The 18,857-nt window shown below is 31.4% G+C and overlaps 1 protein-coding gene across 1 annotated transcript; it reads right to left on the minus strand.

Moving 5' to 3' along the window:
- Positions 1-1,277: 1,277 nt before the first annotated feature.
- Positions 1,278-17,756, minus strand: LOC115876263 (zinc finger protein 226-like). Its single transcript, XM_030891972.1, has 15 exons — positions 17,725-17,756; positions 17,488-17,662; positions 17,230-17,431; positions 16,876-17,147; positions 16,673-16,818; positions 16,449-16,617; positions 15,576-15,794; positions 15,275-15,418; positions 14,277-14,419; positions 13,083-13,346; positions 5,783-6,080; positions 5,000-5,093; positions 4,415-4,617; positions 3,939-4,270; positions 1,278-2,478 (listed from the first exon to the last, which is right to left on the minus strand). The coding sequence occupies exons 1-14, from the start codon at positions 17,746-17,748 to the stop codon at positions 3,957-3,959; spliced, it is 2,667 nt and encodes an 888-aa protein (XP_030747832.1). The 5' UTR covers positions 17,749-17,756; the 3' UTR covers positions 1,278-2,478; positions 3,939-3,956.
- Between the last annotated feature and the right edge of the window lie 1,101 nt (positions 17,757-18,857).

Consider the following 18,857-nt stretch of genomic DNA (forward strand, 5'->3'; position numbering starts at 1 on the left):
TTTTGTATGTGTTTGATAAACTTTTTCTTTAAATTTCGTTAACAAGAATGATAGGGGTAGTTTATTTCAACCCCTTCCACTCATTTTAAAAAAGTGAAAAAACTACCAGAAAGTGTGTTTTCATAACAGTAATGCTTCCATAAAATTTTATTAGTCTATTTCTTTTCGTTTTCAAGATAAAAAATAAAAACATTATTTTTCCGCCATCTTTGTACCGCGATATCTCCGTAATCGTTGACTTTTGACCCAACGTTTATGAAGCAAACTACCCTTTATTTTGAACAAGGAATCAGCCCCTGAAGTTTTTCGCATTTGATTTGAAACACCCTGTATACACTCTATGCACAGACTCCAATGTAAATCCAATTACATAAAAACCAAAGATAATATAAAATAAACATACACTGATATGAAGAGTTCAGATGACAGATTACCGCAGTGTTGCCAGAATTGGAAAGATTTCCTTCAATATGAAGGATTTTACAGTCAAATTTCGTCGAACGAAGGGCTGAAGGATTTTTATCCAAAAAGAAGACAATATGAAGGTTTCTGGCTCCCTTTTGTGTGTCCAAAAATTAACAGAAATAAGTTTTTAAAAATTTTCTCCTAACATAAATAGGTAAAATACACGAAATTTGGTGATTTTTCACAAGATCCGGATTTTTTTGTGAAGTTGAAGGAATATAAAGGTTTTTTAAGGCTCCGTTAAAGAAATTCGCTGGAAAATGTCTGGCAACACTGCACCAGTCTGTACAAATGACAGGTTACCGAGAACTACCATTCATCCTATATCTGACGAGTTGTGACATTCTATTTGACATGTAATCTCTAATAATTAAATGTCACAATAGAACCTTAATCTAATTCAATTTACAGTATTTTAGTGTAGTAAGTAACTCCTAGCTAGTAAACTTTTTACTTCGTCAAGCTTTACCACTTTATAATATATACCTAACCTATACTGTTAAGTCTCTAATACTGATCTGTATTTCCAACAATAGTTATGGAATTATTTTGTTTCCTCAAAAAAAGGTTTATTAATATTCACATATCTAATAAATCGTACATACTAAATAACGTTGTCTTATTCTCCTGTATAGTTAGATTAGATTCTTCGAGGTGGTTATTCAGCTTACAATGGCGTAGTTAGTAGACAAACTACAGCTTTAACTATATTTATGTCTAATGAAATATATTAAATGGCGAAATACAAGACGAATCGCACTTAAAACAAACGCACTGTATATACCTGAATCAGGGAAACAGAAAAAAATTCACTGTTTTCAATATTGTTTATTTACCTACAAAACTATTTACAAATTGTGAATGTGTAGTTGTACGCCACTGGTTTAATATTAAATTGTTCGTTTTCACAAAAATACCACATAGGATGATCAATTTGAAGAGTGAAAAATATTTAGTATATAGGGTGCTCCTAACTGGGCAGACTTAACCATAATAATATATTGTGAAATTTAAATTAATGACTCAAAAAAAGTGTTGCGCGTTTTAGTCAAATAAATTAGAAACACCCTATATAAATTTATATATAAAAAAATAAATACATTGAAAACCCCACATTAAGAAATATTAACAAAAATTCGAATTCCTTTTATTTTAAATTAACAAAAATAATTACAATTCATTAAAAAATGTATATGTACTTAGGATCGATTATTTTTATATATACTATTTACAATCATTTATGGTACTATTTCAACAAAGAAAACGTCAATATATATTAATATATTTTTTAAAATAAATTAAGACATATACTCTGGACATGTCACAAAAGAAATGAAAGACTCAAGTGAGAACGTGTTTTCCTGTTCTATCAGAAAGGAAATCAAAACTTGGGTTGAATTATTTAGTTTCTACAGATAAGCTCCACATTATCTACAAAAAATATATCTATGTACAAGGCTTGTATATAAAAAACTACTTAGATTAGACCCATCGGTATTTAAATTGTATTAGGTAGAGTTTGAAATAAAAAAAAATAAGTTTTGCAATATTTTTATGAAAGTAGTAACCATCAACAGCATTATAATATACATATTTTTTGTTTTGGTTGCCTAGTAACGGCCACGGCGTTAACTTCTGTGCAGGGTTGTCGGTTCTTTCATAAGTGACCTTCAGCTTACACAATCTGACAATACTGCACAGAAGTAACATATTAACCCAACTTTTTACTCTTTAATATGCATGATTTTTTAAATATCATAGATTTAACTTAAAAATTTAAATTCTTTTGAATATTTATATACTGTCAATAGTTACAATTTTTACTAAAACTTCTTACATCAATCCCTGAATTACTATGTTCTATTTATTTACAGTTTGATAGGAATATGAAATTAAATAAAATCTTTATTAAACAGGTCAACTTTTTATGTCACAATATAAACTATAATACAGTAACTGTTTTCGGTGATTGACAGTAGTCCCCATATTTTGGTGTGCTTTTTTTTGAAGTTCCTGCAGAACAAAAACCAAAAATATAGTATTTACCACAAAAAAAGACATATTAAGGTAGACACACACCTATTAGGCATTATATAAAACTTCTTACAGCGGCAGGTTCATCTGAAATTTTCTCTGAATATTTTCTTGACTATTAAGGGTATGCAACGTTGCCACTTGCTAAATATTACTACTTTATATCTTGAGGCTTTACCACTTACGACACAATTATTTGAAAAAGAGTTTAAAATCAACTTGTGTTCAAAAGAAAAATAAAAAATGTATTTTCAATATTCTTTGTCACCTGACAGTGACGTTTGTTCTCTGTCATTGTAATACACATGTAGATTATATTTTCTGTCATTTTTTGGATGTCTTCTGTCGAAATCTTCCTTGACTTGCTGGACAGACTTTACTTTTTACTGGGCATCGTAAGTATGAAAAAAGAATATTAAACATTTTGAGGGCCACTGTAAATTCAATGACACTATTATGTTTGGTTGCCATGTCGTCCAAAATTTCCCCAAAATTAAAGAAAATAATTTAATAAGTGCACGTTAAAAAAAAACAGGTTTGTATATCTCTTGGTACACTAACCATTATTTTTTATCTTCCATATTTATTGTATATAAAAATAAATATTTTGCATTTTAAAAATCAATCATACATTAAAAACGTTGAGGACTACTGAACGGTAGTTTCGCCATGTTGCCAAGCACTTGCAGATGTAGGGTAAATATTTTTCTAATATTAAGAAAGTGTAGAAATTATTTTGTCTATAAAATTTATTTATCAAAAAAAACCTTGTTATTAATTTTGCACTATAAAATTTAAAAATAAATTATTAAAAAAGTTGAGAGCCACCGTGTAGTAGATCGAAATAATAGAGCTTTGTTGCCAAGTCGTTTAAAATTTCCCTATAGAAAATGGAAAGTAATCGAGCGCTGTTGCCAAATCGTTCAAAATTTCCCTAAATACAAGAAAAGATAATCGAGCGCCGTTATCAATTTGTTCAAAATTTCTCTAAAAATAAGAAAATTAATTTGTGTATCAAGGGCAGTACCTGAAAACACAATTTTGCTATTAGAACCTCAAAATACAGATTGATTACAAATGTCGAAGACCACCGAATTGCGAAGAGTAATTGCTCCATGTTGCCAAGCCTCTAAATATTTCTGAATATTCAAACTAAAATTTTGTTTCTAATTTTTCTATTTACAAAAAATAATCAAAAATAGTCTAGTTATTTTGTACTTCAAAATTTAATAACATATAAAACATTTTGAGAATCACTGCGTAATCGACTGAAATAACAGAGCGCTTTTGCCAAGTCGTTCAAAATTTCCATAGGGAAGCGCTGTTGCCAAATCGTTTAAAATTTCCCCAAAACAAAAAAAATGCGCTGTTGCCAAATCGTTCAAAATTTCCCCACAAAATACGAAAACTAGTTTTCCAAAAGAAGTTTCAAAACTTACCACGTTATGGACAAGTTTTTAAACGGCCGGCCTCTGACTAGTACTGAAGTGCATCTGACTGAAGGACAGTTGCGCCTGCAGCGTGTTGATCGAATGTAGGAAATTCTCCGGCACCATAGGTTTGGACAAGGGCAAGGCAATGGCCGCTCCCGGCTCCTCCATTTGGTCGTCCATCTTTTCCTGCTTGTGAATCGGCTGCAGCAGGTGGTTGAACATGATGTTGTCGGGTACGACCGGCTTCGGCAAGGGAATGGTGATAGGCGGAGGGTCGTCGGGGTTTTCTGTTTTGTTGACGGGCTGTAGTCGCCTGATGTTGCTGACCACGTTCAGACCTATCAAAAATGGTACTCAATAAGTAATTTTTTTTAAAGATTTTGATAATTCGGCTGTCCATTTTTTCCCCTAAATTCTAAATATTTGTGGATCATACAAAACACTAAGTATAATTGTTTATATTGAAACAAAGTGGTACTTACCGTGTATCGTTCTTTTGTGTTGTGTTAGAAGGTAACCCATCAAAAAGCTTTCTGAACACAGGTCACATTGGAACCTTTCGCCTGTATGTCGCCTGATGTGGGCCTTGAGATCGTTGCCCTGCGCAAACGCAGCGTCGCAATAAGTACATTGGTATGGTTTTTCTCCCGTGTGCGTTCTCATGTGCACTGTCAAATTGTAAGCCCTAAAAAAAGGAAAGTATCTTGAGAAACTGTCAAATAAAGTTTGTAATTTTATCACTTCAATTTTAGTCACCACAAATATTTTTTTATGTCTACCTTATCACTTTTTCTATGCTTATAACACAAATTCTAATTAAAAAAAAAATTATCAAAAATAGTGCAGGTATTTTGTCCCTTTAAAAATTAATATTAATATATTAAAAATGTCCAGAACCACCGAACTATGTTGCCAAGTTATTAAAAATTTTACTAAAGTTAGGGAAAATAATTTGTAATTTCACATAATATATGTAAAAGGGTTTTAGAGTTGGATTTAAAATTTATCATTAAACTGAGGTTCTGGGCTGTAATATTGATATTTATTAATAAAAAAACATTAATTACCTTCCAAATCCACGACCACAGATTGTACACAAATGTGTTTTTTCTCCAGTGTGATACCTCTCATGAACAGTGAGATCAGTTGTTCTAGGAAATCCTGAAAAAGTATTAAAGTTTTTAAAAAATGCGCCATCAAAATTCAGAACGTTTAGTAAAACAGGTATTTTCAATGATTGAAAATACCATATATGGACGAGCGAAAAATCTATTTCCAAAAAAATTTTTCTCGTAGGTATCGATTATATATGGTGCTTTGTAGTAGTTGCTACAAACAAAATTTATTCTTTCAATTTGATTGAAAATAAATGCAAAAATGTATTTGTGTGCAGCATTTTTCTAGAATTATTAATAACGCACACTGATTTCAAAATTAAATGTCGTAATTTTTTATATAGAATATTAAAATTACTGTGAACTTACAAACATATAAATATGCAGAATATGGGTAAAATAGGTGGCAACATTGCAAACGCCGTAAAGAAATTTTGGGATAAACCTGTGGCACTAAAAAGTTTTATAATTTTTTTAGAAACATGCCAAGGAAAACATAAAATTTTCATTATTTTTTTTGGTAAAAATTCATAGTTTCAAGACCTTTCGCAGAGCTTTCACTTGAAAGGGCTAAACCACAATGCAAAACAAATTCGAAAAATAAATAGAATATTAAAAATTTTGAGAGCCACCGTAATTCATACACATTATCGCACCTACGTTGCCAAATCATCCCAAATTTCCCCAAAACCAACGAAAACAATTTCTTAACCTCAAAACTAACTATATTCTTACCTTTTCCACAAAATTTACACTTGAACGGCTTCTCCCCCCTATGCCTCCTCATGTGAATCACCAAATAATCGTTTCTAATAAACCTCTGGCCGCACTCGGAGCAGAGGAACTTCTTGGAATGTTCGTTGTGGAATTTCATGTGTTCGGTGAGATGGGACTTGGACAGGAACGACTTTTCGCACACCTTGCACCGGTAGATTTTTTCGCCGTTGTGCGCTTTCATGTGCACGTCGCGGTACTTCTCCGTGGTGAAACCTTTTTGGCACAGGTCGCAGATGAACTTTTTCTCGCCCATCAGCTGAAATTAGGAAAGCGGCGGTTGGTGACTAATGCACATTCTCTGGTGGTCTCTGTTAGGGATGTGCGCGATTTTAGCGAAAAAATATCGATCATATCGATATTTAATTTTAAAGTAAATAATAGGACACTTGGGTCATAGTTTATAAAAACTGAGCTTCAATGGAGCTCAGAATCCGACTTGTAGTTAGCATTTAGCATATTATACAGGGTTAATCGAGGGGTTGTATTTTACCTTAACTTTAAAACACCCTGTGCAATAATTTCGTGTGTAAATTTTCCTAAAATATAATTATATGGTCAGAGCCACGCCTTCTGAGCATTTTGTTTTTTGGATCATGTCAATACATGCCTTGGTTAATTTTTAAGAGCGAGATGAGCTTCCACCAACAATTTGCAATTTTTTCAATTATACTAGAGAATGTTATGTGGATTCCATAATTAATAATTGAATTATGTATTATTAGTAATTTATAATGCAATGGATTACAAGTAAATCATGTCATGGATTAGAAGCAATCCATATGGATTAATCCAGAATCCCATTATGGAATACTATACTTTCAGTCAAAATTATCAATTGTCTAAACTCTAAACCATTAAACTGATGGATTACATTTTGTGATCCATTAGATAAATGGATTACATATTGTAGAAAGAACAGAAACAAGAAAAATTAGGGAAGATCGCTAGTGAAGAAAACCACTGAGAGAAATCAGTGAGAAAAATGTGACAATTATTTTTTTGCTTACTTTTTACTTCATATTATGGATTATTGGTAATCTATAATCCCACTAAACATTATTAGATGTAGTATTAACTGTCGGGATTACCGACTATCTAAACAAGAATGTACTACATTTTGTAATCCATTATATAAATGGATTACCCATTGTGATCCATTATATAAATGGATTACACATTGTAATCCATTATATAAATGGATTACACATTGTAATCCATTATATAAACGGATTACACATTGTAATCCATTAAATTTATGGATTACATTTTGAAAATTGTTAAATTTATTTTGGGTATACAAGGCGTCCCTCTAGGTTTTCATATCACTATGCAATTTTTTTATGAAACTAAAAATGAAATCAGTGAGAAAAATGTGACAATTATTTTTTTGCTTACTTTTTACTTCATATTATGGATTATTGGTAATCTATAATCCCACTAAACATTATTACATGTAGTATTAACTGTCGGGATTACCGACTATCTAAACCCTTACAAGAATGTACTACGTTTTGTAATCCATTATATAAATGGATTACACATTGTAATCCATTATATAAATGGATTACACATTGTAATCCATTATATAAACGGATTGCACATTGTAATCCATTAAATTTATGGATTACATTTTGAAAATTGTTAAATTTATTTTGGGTATACAAGGTGTTCCTCTTGGTTTTCATATCGCTATGCAATTTTTTTTATGAAACTAAAAATGAAATCAGTGAGAAAAATGTGACAATTATTTTTTTGCTTACTTTTTACTTCATATTATGGATTATTGGTAATCTATAATCCCACTAAACATTATTACATGTAGTATTAACTGTCGGGATTACCGACTATCTAAACCCTTAGAAGAATGTACCGTAAAATGGGGCCAATAGAAACAGTTTCGTAAGCTATTAGCGATATACCGGTTGATAAAAATGTGGTATTATTTTCCCGAATATTTTCAAACATGGGTCTTTGTTTGTTCTTTGCATATAATTTGATTTTTGAAAAATATGCGTATAAATATTAAATAAAAATAACCTTTGTGTTATCTATTCTACTTCCAACAAGGTGATTAGAAACAGTAAATTATTACATATTTAAGTAACAATAATTAACATTGAATAATAATAACTATTTTTAATCAAAAACATTTATTTTTTTTTACGAAATACAAAAATATAGTAAACTTATCCTAAGCATCTTATATCAAAGTCAAATTTTTTAAGGCCTCTTCTAAACTCTTCAGGAGGATTAAGCTTCCCAATAATTTGGGTATATTCAAATTCAGAGATATCTGGACTATTGGGCAATCCATAAATGTATCCTTTAAAGTCCCTTGAATCTCTTTCGCGATAAAATTCTCCCTCAAAGTTGCCGTTTCCAATAAGGGCTCTTACTCTTCCAATATAAGGTTTCTTATTTGAAGTAGAACTACAAGCCGTTGTTGTGCTTACAAAAAAATTAACAACTAACCAATCACCTTCTCGAATGTCCTCTTTGTTTATTTTAAATGGGTAAATAGTGGTGGACTTTGCTGAAATTGAGCTTGTCCTTTCTGGAGGTTCTAATCGGGGTGCTTGTATGGAATTACTTTGATCTGGAGTATCAGCCCAGTCACTTGTATCGTCATCAGAAGTATTTGCTTCTGGAAGGGTATCCGAATCTGAGTTATCTGAGCTCATTTCATTTGCAGACTCGGATGATTCCGATTCATATGCCGTCACACTTTTTCCTGGGAGAACCTTTAGTTTTGATCGTTTTTTTCGTGGTGCAGTTGTATCAACTAAACTTGAGTCTAGTGCACGTTGGTCATTATTTTCTATTTCACGGTGCTCGGGAGACGTAGGAATCATCTTTAACACCATCTCCCTGTCAAGAGGAATAATTCCACTTTTTCTAAAACCTGCTCGCATATTGCTTGGTCCATTTTCAATGATACTGTTCATCAGTTGTTTTAGGAGACGAGGAAATTTGTGTTTGGGAATAGATGCCTCACTGTTGCCTGGACCACTTTTCCAATTCTCGAGGATTTTGCGCCAAGCTATTTTCAGTGGACGGAAAAATGCGATGTCGAGAGGTTGTGTAAGGTGAGTCGAGTTTGCCGGAAGAAAAATTAGATGGATATCATTTTCAGAGCATATTCTGATAACTTCCAAAGTCAAGTGTGATGCCAGGTTATCCCCTATCAGGATTCTTTTACCTGGTTGCTTTTTTAAATAAGGGACTGCCACTGTCGTAATCCAGTCCTCAAAGCAAAAGTTGTCGAACCATCCAGATTTCGTGCGGTTGTATCTTGCATTTTTAGGGCCATCTTCAGTCCACGAATGATACATATGTAAAGCCCTATATACTACGTAAGGGGGTAATATCGTACCGTCTCCAGCACCACTAAACATGACGGATGTAGAAGCCTTTGTACTGTTCATGACTCTCTCAGGGTATTTGCATCCGCGTCTTGTAATAACTTTTTTCTTGCCAGGATCATCGCATAAATTTGTTTCGTCAAAATTAACTATATTTTGAGGTGGCACATTTTGCAATTCTTCTTGCAATCGATCAAAATATTCGTTGATGGTTTCCTGTGAAACAGCAGCACGGATTCTCTTAATATTTTGACACATTCTATAGGATAGATCCTTTTTGTGACGTTTCAAGAAAGAATAAACAAATTCTTTTCCAGGCATATTTTCTTTAAACCTTGGAACAATCTTTCCTTTTCTATCAAGAAACTCCTTGACAATCATTCTCAGTGTAAATGTGTCTATAGGATAGCCCCATTCTGCACAAGTTTTTAAGCGTTCTACAAGAATTTGCTCTTCATTCTTAGTTAAAGAAGTTTGTCCTCCTTGAAGTTTCATGTCAGGTCGTTTAACATGGCGATATATAACAGAGAAGTGTATTTTATACTTTATTGCAGCTTTTCTTAATGAGAGCCCATTATATTTGACATCAGCAATCGCCCGGTTTAATATTTCCGGATCATGTTTCCTGTATGGTTTCCGAGACTTGGATTTATACTCTCTTGGCATCTTTATTAACTGTAATAAAATTATATAGGTAAAATTAGATATGACTCTTTTTACTTTGAACATTTTTAATCGTGATTTGATTTTTTTCAGAAATTTTGTTTCTTTTCGCCACTATGTTTCTATTCCCCCCATTTTACGGTAATCTATAATGGAGTGGATTACAAGTAAGTCATGTCATGGATTAGAAGTAATCCATATGCATTACTAGTCCAGAATCCAATTACGGAATACTATAGTTTCAGTCAAAATTATCAATTGTCTAAACTCTAAACCATTAAACTGATGGATTACATTTTGTGATCCATTAGATAAATGGATTACATATTGTAGAAAGTACAGAAACAAGAAAAATTGGGGAAGATCGCTAGTGAAGAAAACCACTGAAAGAAATCAGTGAGAAAAATGTGACACTTATTTTTTTGCTTACTTTTTACTTCATATTATGGATTATTGGTAATCCATAATCCCACTGAACACTATTACAAGTAGTATTAACTGTCGGGATTACCGACTATCTAAACCCTTAGAAAAATGTACTACATTTTGTAATACATTATATAAATGGATTACACATTGTAATCCATTATATAAACGGATTACACATTGTAATCCATTAAATTTCTGGATTACATTTTGAAAATTGTTAAATTTATTTTGGGTATACAAGGTGTCCCTTTAGGTTTTCATATCACTATGCAATTTTTTATGAAACTAAAAATGAAATCAGTGAGAAAAATGTGACAATTATTTTTTTGCTTACTTTTTACTTCATATTATGGATTATTGGTAATCTATAATCCCACTAAACATTATTACATGTAGTATTAACTGTCGGGATTACCGACTGTCTAAACCCTTAGAAGAATGTACTACATTTTGTAATCCATTATATAAATGGATTACACATTGTAATCCATTATATAAACGGATTACACATTGTAATCCATTAAATTTATGGATTACATTTTGAAAATTGTTAAATTTATTTTGGGTATACAAGGTGTCCCTCTAGGTTTTCATATCACTATGCAATTTTTTTATGAAACTAAAAATACTACACACCCATAAACGAGAAACGCCATAAAATACACGTAAATGGGACACCCTGTACAAAGCTTTCAATTTAACCGACTATAACTTTTTTCTTTATGGAGACAAGAAAATTATGTTTTTAATCAAGTCGAATATCGATAATTCGGCACATCCCTAGACTAGTTTTATAGCGTAAATTAAAAATAGACCGAACAAAACACGGATCCTCCTTTTTTTTGGAAACGTGTATGTGTGTCAGGCAGACAGGTATTTTGGAACGTAGAAATTTTACGTGTTGTGACCTTTGTGTTTATATTTTTTTTATGGATGTAAATAAACGAATACCGGGGCCGTTTAATAAGAAAAATAGAGAGAAAAAACAGAATTTCTTAAATTCATGACTGAAAAATTGTAATGTAGTTTGCAAGAATAACACATCTGAACCTAGAAATTTTGTGGTGCAATAACATAATTAGACATACGTAATTACTGAGTATTTATCATTTTTTTTTAAAATATTTTCATTATTTTTAAAGAATATGCGAAATTTAACAAAACTCAATCTAAATATAAAGTTATAAATCACAAGTTACTATATTTAAAAGAAACCAAAAATAATATTTGGGGAAAAAAATTTGGACCAATCAGTTAAACTTATTTTTAGTAACTTTTTCTTTGACTCTGGTATTATAATTGGGGAAAGACTAAAATATTCTTTTCTTTTTGGAAACATCAACATTTTTTGCTCTGATTTATACCTACCAGTTCGTTTCAAAAATATTCTAGACATTTTATAACTGCTTTTACAATATCTTGGCATGGTTTTGAAGGTTATTATTAAAGGTATAATAAAAAACCATCATTATAGTTTTCATCTTGTCACTTTTCCCATCATGTGATACATTAAAGCAATCAAAATTTTATTAAAAGTTTATTTTCAAATGTATGTTTTAAAAAAATATAAAATTTTAAATAATTAAAAAGAAACTTCAAACAAAACATGGACTAGATTTTTCTCCTAAACAATTAAAGTTTTTTAGAAATAAGATTGGCAGCTCCATTGATTTTGTCTTTTGGATTAACTTTAAATATGACCAATTTTACTAAGGCATAATAGTTAATTAATAATTATTGGATTATGGATTACTAGTAATGTACGACGCAATGGATTACAAGTCAAGTCATGGATTACAAGTAATATATATGGATTACAAATAATCCGTATCGATTACTAGTAATCCACTAATCGATTATGGATTAATATCATTCAGTCGTGACAAAGTTTTTTAGAAATTAGATTGAGAGCTCCATAGTTAATAATTGAAATATGGATTATTAGTAATCCATAATGCAATGGATTACAAGTAAGTCATGTCGTGGATTATAAGCAATCCACATAAATTACTAATAATCTAATTGGATTACAACCGATCCATATAAATTACTAGTAATCCTGAATCCAATTATGGATTACTATAGTTTCAGTCGGGATTATCAATTATCTAAACTCTAAACCATTAAACTGATGGATTACATTTTGTAATCCATTAGATAAATGGATTACATATTGTAGAAAGAGCAGAAAGAAGACAAATTAGAGAAGATCGCGAGTTATGCAATGGATTGCAAGTAAGTAATGTCATGGTTTATAAGTAATCCACATGGATTACTAATAATCCAACTGGATTACAAACGATCCATATGGATTACTCGTAATCCAGAATTCAATTATGGAATACTACAGTTTCAGTTTGGATTATTGATTATCTAAACTCCAAACTATTAAAATGACGGATTACATATTGTAGAAACAGCAGAAACAAGAAAAATTAAAGAAGATCGCTGGTGAGGAAAACAACTGAGAAAAATCAGTAAGCGAAATATAAATAATGTGGTACTCATTTTTATGGATTGCGAGTAAGCTATACTATAGACTACTAAAAATCCATATTATGGATTATTGGTAATCCATAATGCAATTTAAGATTATTAGTATTAACAGTAGGGATTACCGACTATCCAGACCTATAGAAGAATGGCTTACATTTTGTAATCCATTAAATAGATGAATTACACATTGTAATCCATTAAATTTACGGATTACATTTTTAAAAATCGTTAAATTTATAACGAAAAAAAAATCTATTATTCAATGAATTACAAGTAATAATAAAGTCACTAACGTCAACATTACTTACCGACACCTTATCCCCAATTCCATGCTTGGCCGCTTTGTGCTTGGCCAGCTGGTCGGCCCGGTTAAACGGCTTCTCGCATATCTCGCACGGGTGATCCCCGCTCTGAGTGTGCAGTTTTTGGTGTTGGTGCAGGTGGTCCCTGCGGCTGAAACTGCGCGTACAGATGTCGCAACTGTACGGCTTGTCCGCCGAGTGCGAGGTCATGTGACGTTTCAGGTGGTTCGGCCGGTTGAAGTCTTTACCGCAAACGCCACACTTGTGGACCTGTTCGAGGAAATACGGGAATAAAAATCTACTAAAGTATGCCGAATATGGGAATATGCAAAGTGTATAAATCTGGACAGACAATGTGTCAGGACTTGAATTATAATGATATTAATGTAAATCAGCGTGCTATCGTTTCCAGCCAAAAAAACATAAAAATAATGATTTTATTTTTATTCAGTAGTGTATCTTCATTTCCGTTATTAAAAAAATAAATTACCTTATTTATTTCATCAGCATTATTTTTATTTTCATAATTTTCAAACATTTTTAGTAACCAATAACATTTTTGAACTTGTTTAGCATTGACTCAATGTAAAACTAATTTAATCATTATCAAATTATTTAGCCTACTATACATTATATTTTAACACGTTTAAAAAAACTAGAACGCCACTGGTAAACCCGAATTTTAGTCAGCCATATTAAAGTACCTTAGCGGTCGTACTGGTTTTCTTAACGTGCCCATTCCTTTGTCTTTTTAATCAATGACTATACAGGGTGTAAATGAATTTTTAGAAAAAAAAATTACTCAACTTAAATTTTTACAGCAATCTTAAAATTATTTTATACAAGGTGTTTTATAAAAATGTGAAAAAAATTACATTGTTCATTTTTGTTCCATTTAGTTAGTAAAAAATACAGGCAACATTGTATAAAGTTGTCTATCATATACATTAATTCCTATGTATAAATTACGCGAAAAACCTTAAATAAACATCTGTGTGAATTACAGGGTGATTATTCACAAAAAAATGTAGGAAAATTATCGCGGGAAAAACATAAAACTTCCAAAGAAATTCCCCTCTGATTTTCCAGAAAATATATACTCTAGTCACAAAAAAGGCCAAATTTTCATTAAATCTCCAAAAATCAAGCACTATATTGTGACCTTATTATACACATATTTGTTAAAAAGTAATGGATTACCTTTAGGCCTGGATGGACTTCTCGCGCGTGCTTATCCAGCAAACTAATTCTATCGTAAAATTCATTGCAAAGCGGACAGATATATTCTCCAATCTCTTCTTCATCTTCCTTTTCCTTGTGAACTTTCTTCTTACCTGTGGAGCCTAGAAAACACGTACCAGATCGGTAATCCACAGACATCGAAATTATGGATTTCATTATGTAATCCACGCAGTAAAAATAGCCCATAGTTTTTGTTTTTAAACTTTCTAGAATTTCAATCCTTTACACCATGGTGTTTTTTGTACCATTAGTAATCCATAATGGAATGAATTACTAGTAAGCCATATAGCAAATTATTAATAATCCATAATCCAATTATGGATTATTAGTATATTATACCTACTGAATACTAAAAATCCATAAATGGATTATGGATTATTAGTATTCAGTAGGTATTATCGATTATCTATACCATTAGACTGATGGATTAAATTCTGTAATCCATTACATAAATGGATTACACATTGTAATCCATATAATTTACGGATTACTTTTTAAAAATTAACGTATAATGTATAACCCAGTCAAACTTATCCCTATATTCAATAAATTAAAAGTAATCCATAATTCAATATTCTGCAAATTAGTAATCCGTTATCCAATTATGGATTAGTATTATTCAGTAATAATTATCAATTATATAAACTATTAGACAGGGGTGGATTACATTTTGTAATCCATCAGATAAATGGATTACACATTGTAATCCATAAAATTTACGGATTACGTTTTTAAAATTGTTAAATTTGTAACTCAAAAAATATATATACATTTTTATTAAACTTATTTTAATATTTTTTTTTGCAAAGTTTGAGTGTCACAGTTAGTATTTTCAAATCATTTTAAAGTAAATAAAATAAGTGCAATAAAAAGACAATAAAAAAATAATTTAGTTTATTTTTTTTTAATTTTAAAATAAATAACTAAAAAATAATTCTAAAAAAAACTATATTTACCTGGAGGTCTACCTCTTCTACCGGGCACTCTAACTTTAGGCGGGTGTTTTCTGGGTCTACCTCTTTTTTTACCATTTGGAGAAGGTTGCTTAGGCTTAAGGGGCACGTATTCTTCATCCGAACTGTCTAGTGAACTGTCTCTACCTAAAAAAAAATAAAGTAGAAAGAAAAAATAAAAACAAAAATAGAGAAAAAAACAACAATAAAAAAATTAAAACAAAAAATAAAATAAAAACAAAAATAGAGAAATAAATATGAAAAAAAATGTCGGATTTAATTAATTTTAAAAACCGATATTTACCTTCGATAACGTCATTTGTCGTGTCAATTATGTCAGGCTCGTAATCCTCGTCGTTATCCGGCTCGCGAACATATTCGATTTTTTGTTCGGCTTTGACAAGAGCGACCAATTCTGCCAAAGGTTTCTCGTCGTTTTCGTTGTCATCCATGTCAATATCGTCGCATATGTCCACGGTATCCGTATTGTTATCCGCTTCCAAAATATATTTATCACCTTCACCTAAAATAGAAAAAAAAAATAAATTAAAACAATATACAGGGTGGTCCGAAATGTATTCCGCAAACTTTTGCAGATAAAAATAAGTAAAAAAGTTCGTATAAATGTATGTCTTAAATGCTTAGTTTCGGATATACAGGGTGCACACAAAATTTCATTTTTATTTCGATTTTTTCCAAATAATTTTTAAAGTAACGTCAAAATATTTGGATGAAAATTGGTATCTGGGAATTTTTTGACATGAGAAATTTTATTTTGATGTATCACTCTGTTGTCCTTGATGTTTAGGAAATTAAAGAATGCAACATTTATACAGGGTGAGTCTTGAATCAGTGCAAATATTTTTAGGAGTAGGATATCTCGACCCCAAAATCACGATTATGAGGTTTTTTCGCGAAAAAAAAATTGAAAATTTAGAATTTTTTGAAAAAATTTTGAGAAATTTTTTTAGTTTTTTTTTGTTCAAAACCATAATTTTTTACAAAATTAAATTTACAAGAAAGAAAACACAGAAAAGATACAGTGCTTCTCAAAATTAAGACTCACCCTGTATATGTGGAGCTTTTTTTCATATATTTATTAATAACAACGATATTCGACTTCCTGGCACTAATGAGCCATCCTGTATATAAACAACAACTGACTTTCTATATTTACCTGTAGAATCTTGCGTATTAGTCTCGTAAACTTGTACATTCCCGTCCATATCTTCTTCCGTTCCTTCAATTTTATCTTCTTCCATAGTTTCCGTCACTTCAACGTGGGGCTCGAAACAGTCCTCGAGATCAGAACCATCCGAAAAAGTTATGGTTGCGTCATAATCCACCTACAAAATCATTAATAAAAATACCAAAAAAAAAAAACATTTTTCTAAAAATAACCTCAAAATAATGCTCCTCTATATTGTCCAGATTCTCAATTGTCGGCAAGGAAAGTTGTATGGAATCGTGCTGTTGTTTGTGCACTTCTAAACTATCGGCTCTGTTGAAAGCTTTGTTGCAAACCGGACAACAATATACTATATCTCCTGTAAGAAAAAAATAATTGATTTTACTATAAAGAAATCCTTAAATAAAAAACTTACCTTTGCATCTTGGTATGTGATTATGTAAGTGTTCAATTCTATTAAAACCTCTATTACATGTCTTACAATTGAAAGGTTTTTCTCTCAAATGCGTCACTAAATGCCTTTTCAAATGTTCCATTCTCGTAAGAGTTTTGTTACATAGTTTACACACGTGAACCTTCCTATTGCCATGAGTCGCTTCATGTCGCTCCAAATGATTTTTCCTAGTATATTCTTTATCACATTGTTTACATTTGAAGGTAGTACCAGAATGGGTTCTCTTGTGACTCCTGTGAATAATAAAATATGATGAATAAGTTTTCCCCATTTCATTTTTACAGAAAAATAAAGTTCTACCAAAATAAAAAATACCTTAAGCCCTCTAGGGTGGTGAAAATTTTAGCACATTCCCTGCAAGTCAGCAATAATTGGTTATTTTCTAGTAGCTGTATGTAATCTGTTTCTGGAGGTTGTTTTATTTCAGTATGTTCACCTGATCCTGTAGGTACTACATTACTTGATGATTCCTTGTTTTGAGTGTCGTTCAATAAATTACTTAGTGTATGTAAAGAATCTATAACGAATAATTAAGTTAAAAAATATTAGATTTTACTTAATTCATAATATTACCCATAAAATCAGTGTTTTGTAGTTCCTGTTTGATGGCATTTACTTTAATATTTTTGCAGTACTCTCTCAAACTGGCATCGATGCTCTCACATTGTTTTTTGAACTGGAAAGCACCCTTTAAACTGTCCAAACACATCTCACACATTAGTGTTGGCAGTCCATCACCAAAAGCAACCTATAATAAATTTATTTAATTTAAAACACCTCTAAAAATCATTATTAAATATTGTCTGTCACCAGAAACCTTCTGTAAATTACCATTTTTTCGTTTAAATTTATGGGAAAAGATCTGTTTAATAACAAATAAAGGATACATAGAGCTAATTGTTTATATTATTATTCTAATGCTGGATTCAGAGTTCCGTAGCCGTAAGACGTAAGCCGTATCGTTAAGACGTAAGGGATATCGACCTTCACAATCATATGATTGCATTCATAGATCTCCGTATGCCGTAAGCCGTATGCCGTAAGACGTAAGAAATGAACCAATTTTAATTCTTACGTTACGTCTTATCGAATCGGGTGTTGTCGGCTAGGTTCGGTGGTACTCGGTAGCCATTTCTACAACTTTTATAATATATTTCACAGATATTTCACTTCGGCAACGAAAATATAATTGTCCGTGTCCATTTTAGTTCAATTAAATTAATAATAACAAAATAAATAACGAGTATTATAGTTTTATTTACAACATTCACAGCCCAAACAACAACATAACCTATTAAAAACGGTAATGCGCACGCTTACGATGAAGTATCGTTACGTCTTACGGCAACTATGAATGGCTTTCCTTGCGCCTTAAGTCTTACGGCTAACGATACGGCTTACGTCTTACGGCTACGGAACTCTGAATCCAGCATAAGGGAGATAACATGCATCCCTGGCGCACTCCCGCCTCCTTTTATCACATAAGAAATTCTCTTACCACATACTCCAGCCTTACTTCTTACCACAAATCGTGCTGCTAAGACTCCCAATTTGGTCGCAAATAGCAGTGTACGAAGTGTCTCTGAAATAAGTAACTTTTTTGATTTACTATTTGTACTCTTTATAATATATACTTTTCTAATCGGCATTCTTATAACTACATATTTTCAAAAACTTTTAAAGATAATTGAAATACGTCTAGCATGCCATGAATGAGAACAGGAATTGCAAATATGCATTTGATTTAGAAAGCATAGTTAGTCTAATTTAAACAAAATAATTGAAAATTATTAGCAAGATTTTGTAAACAGGATATACCACCACCAACACCGCCTTCGCGTAGAGGATCAAAAATTCCACCTCCAAATATTCATCCCATGGCGACGACCTTACCATATATGATTGACGAAACTACCACCAGTGTTTAACAAGCAACTCACTTA

The sequence above is a fragment of the Sitophilus oryzae genome, unplaced genomic scaffold, assembly GCF_002938485.1.
Source record: "Sitophilus oryzae breed Bouriz unplaced genomic scaffold, Soryzae_2.0 scaffold_1430_pilon_pilon, whole genome shotgun sequence".
NCBI classification, from domain to species: domain Eukaryota; kingdom Metazoa; phylum Arthropoda; class Insecta; order Coleoptera; family Curculionidae; genus Sitophilus; species Sitophilus oryzae.